General features: G+C 52.3%; 1 protein-coding gene across 1 annotated transcript in view; it reads right to left on the bottom strand.

Moving 5' to 3' along the window:
- Positions 1–2,500, bottom strand: part of LOC125026009 (glutamate receptor ionotropic, delta-2-like) — an 8,545-nt gene that overhangs the window by 2,363 nt on the left and 3,682 nt on the right. Inside the window, exons 5-7 of the mRNA XM_047614379.1 lie at positions 2,212–2,363; positions 1,903–2,054; positions 692–1,001 (exon numbers count right to left, since the gene is read on the bottom strand). Of these exons, the coding sequence (XP_047470335.1) occupies positions 692–1,001; positions 1,903–2,054; positions 2,212–2,363 (614 nt within the window). The remainder of the gene's footprint in view (positions 1–691; positions 1,002–1,902; positions 2,055–2,211; positions 2,364–2,500) is intronic.

Below are 2,500 nucleotides of genomic sequence, written 5' to 3'. Positions count from 1 at the left end.
CGATTTCCATCTATTCTACCATTCCTATTCTTATCGTATTCCTCATTTCCATCTTCGTCCCTTCCATCAATTTCTTTTCAACCTTTTCGGTCTACACCCCTTCCTTTTCTATTCCCTTTCACTAATTTAATTTCACTCTTACTCTGCCGTCTCTTCCTCCTCCCCCCCCCCCCGCTCTCCCTTTCCTACCCTCCCTTCCTTCCTTCTCTATCCCTATTTTCCTCCCGCCCTCCCTCCTACCCTCCATCTCCTACCCACCCTTTCCTACCCACTCTTTCTTCCTTCCTCCCTCCCCTTCCTCCTTCCCCACCCTCCTTCCTTTCCTCCTTCCCTACCCTTCCTTCCCTATTCCCACTTTTTACCCACCTTCCCTTTCCTACCCTTCCTCCCTCCCTTCCTCCCTCCCTACCTTCCCTTCCTCCCTCCCTCCCTCCTTCCCCACCCTCCATCTCCACCTACCCTTCCTCCCTCCCTCCCTCCTTCCCTACCCTCCATCTCCACCTACCCTTCCTCCCTCCCTCCCTCCTTCCTCACCCTCCATCTCCACCTACCCTTCCTCCCTCCCTCCCTCCTTCCCCATCCTCCATCTCCACCCTCCATCTCCACCTACCCTTCCTCCCTCCCTCCCTCTCACTTCCCTCCCTTTCCCTCCCACCTCCCTTACCCCCCTTCCCCCTTCCTGCCTCCATACCTGCAGATAAGGATCGCTCGCGGAGGCCAGCGCGTCGCCATAGAACTTGCCGACGCCCGAGACCTCGATTCCCGACGCGTGCAGGTCCCTGATCGTCTCCATACTCTGAGGCTGTTTGGTCACGAGGAGAAAAGCCGTGAGGTTGGTGGAGTAAGCGATGGTGAGGATCATGCAGTACAGCCACAGGAAGATGACGTAGGCTCGCGTGCTCTTCATGGTCGGGAGGATGACCTGGGCCTCGCAGCAGTGGAGGCCGACGGCGTAGTACCAGCTGTACGCGAGGGACTGCAGGCACTCGATCTCCTCGCCGCTGGAGGGGAGGGAGGGACGAATGGTGAGGTGGGGGGGGGGGGGTGGAGGGCGAGGGTGGTGGTATAAATTCTGAAGACTAGAACGAATTTTTTTTAGAAGGGGGGGGGGGGGGAGGTTGAAATGGTATTGCTTTCTTGTTGTTGTTTTTTTGTGTGTGTGGATGTGGCCGGTTGGGGTTTGGGGTCAAAGGGTTACTGGGTTTAGTTGACTTTGAATTTGATGAATGATCTGTGAATGTTTGAGGGGACGTTCATATATATATATATATATATATATATATATATATATATATATATATTTTTTTTTTTTTTTTTTTTTTTTTTTTTTTTTAATCAGTTTTCTCTCTCTCTCTCTCTCGCTCTCTCTCGCTCTCGCTCTCGCTCTCGCTCTCGCTCTCTCTCTCTCTCTCTCTCGCTCTCGCTCTCTCTCTCTCTCTCTCTCTCTCTCTCTCTCTCTCTCTCTCTCTCTCTCTCTCTCTCTCTCTCTCTCTCTCTCTCTCTCTCTCTCTCTCTCTCTCTCTCTCTCTCTCTCTCTCTCTCTCTCTCTCGCTCTCGCTCTCGCTCTCTCTCTCTCTCTCTCTCTCTCTCTCTCTCTCTCTCTCTCTCTCTCTCTCTCTCTCTCTCTCTCTCTCTCTCTCTCTCTCTCTCTCTCTCTCTCTCTCTCTCTCTCTCGCACTCTCTCTCTCTCTCTCTCTCTCTCTCTCTCTCTCTCTCTCTCTCTCTCTCTCTCGCTCTCGCTCTCGCTCTCTCTCTCTCTCTCTCTCTCTCTCTCTCTCTCTCTCTCTCTCTCTCTCTCTCTCTCTCTCTCTCTCTCGCTCTCTCTCTCTCTCTCTCCCGCTCTCTCTCTCCCTCCCCTTCCCCCTTTCTCTCTTCCCTCCCCTGTCCCCACCACCCTCTCACCAATAATTGCTCGCCCTGGCCAGCAAGTAGAGCACGGGGCCGGTGAGCATGAGGCCCCCGAAGATGGCCAGCCACGTGAAGCCTTGGAAGGGGAAGGCCAGAGCCTGCCAGCGGGGGAGAGGCGGCTCCGTGCGCGCCATGAAGCAACTCAGCTGCGGGGAAGAATTCAAATTCAAACACTTTATTCCATTAATTACAATGGGTATTACATTTTTACCCCCCCCCCCCCCCGGAAATCGGTCTTAAGGCGTCATTTCCAAATTTGCCGTCGAAGGACATGCCGCACACAACCTCCTCCTCACACCTTACCTCAGAGTCGTATGGCGCCGTGTAATCCAGGATCCCCACGCGAACAATGGTCATGTACAGGTCGCCGACGCCGATGTCCACTTCATTCCTGGCTAGTTTCCCCATCATGCCCGACCAAGATCCGTTTTCTATCTCTCGGCCCCAATATTCGCCTGTGATGTAAAAAAAAATATATTTTATTTATTTTTTTTTTTTTTTTGCTTTTTGCTTGATTATTATTCTGATTGTGATTATGGTGATAGGTTGTGATGATGAAGACGATTGGTCATGAAGGTAATGGATATGTGAA

This window comes from Penaeus chinensis, chromosome 5 (assembly GCF_019202785.1).
Source record: "Penaeus chinensis breed Huanghai No. 1 chromosome 5, ASM1920278v2, whole genome shotgun sequence".
NCBI classification, from domain to species: Eukaryota; Metazoa; Arthropoda; class Malacostraca; order Decapoda; family Penaeidae; genus Penaeus; species Penaeus chinensis.
Note: the sequence above shows the minus strand (reverse complement) of the source record. Positions and strands in the feature narration are given on the sequence as shown.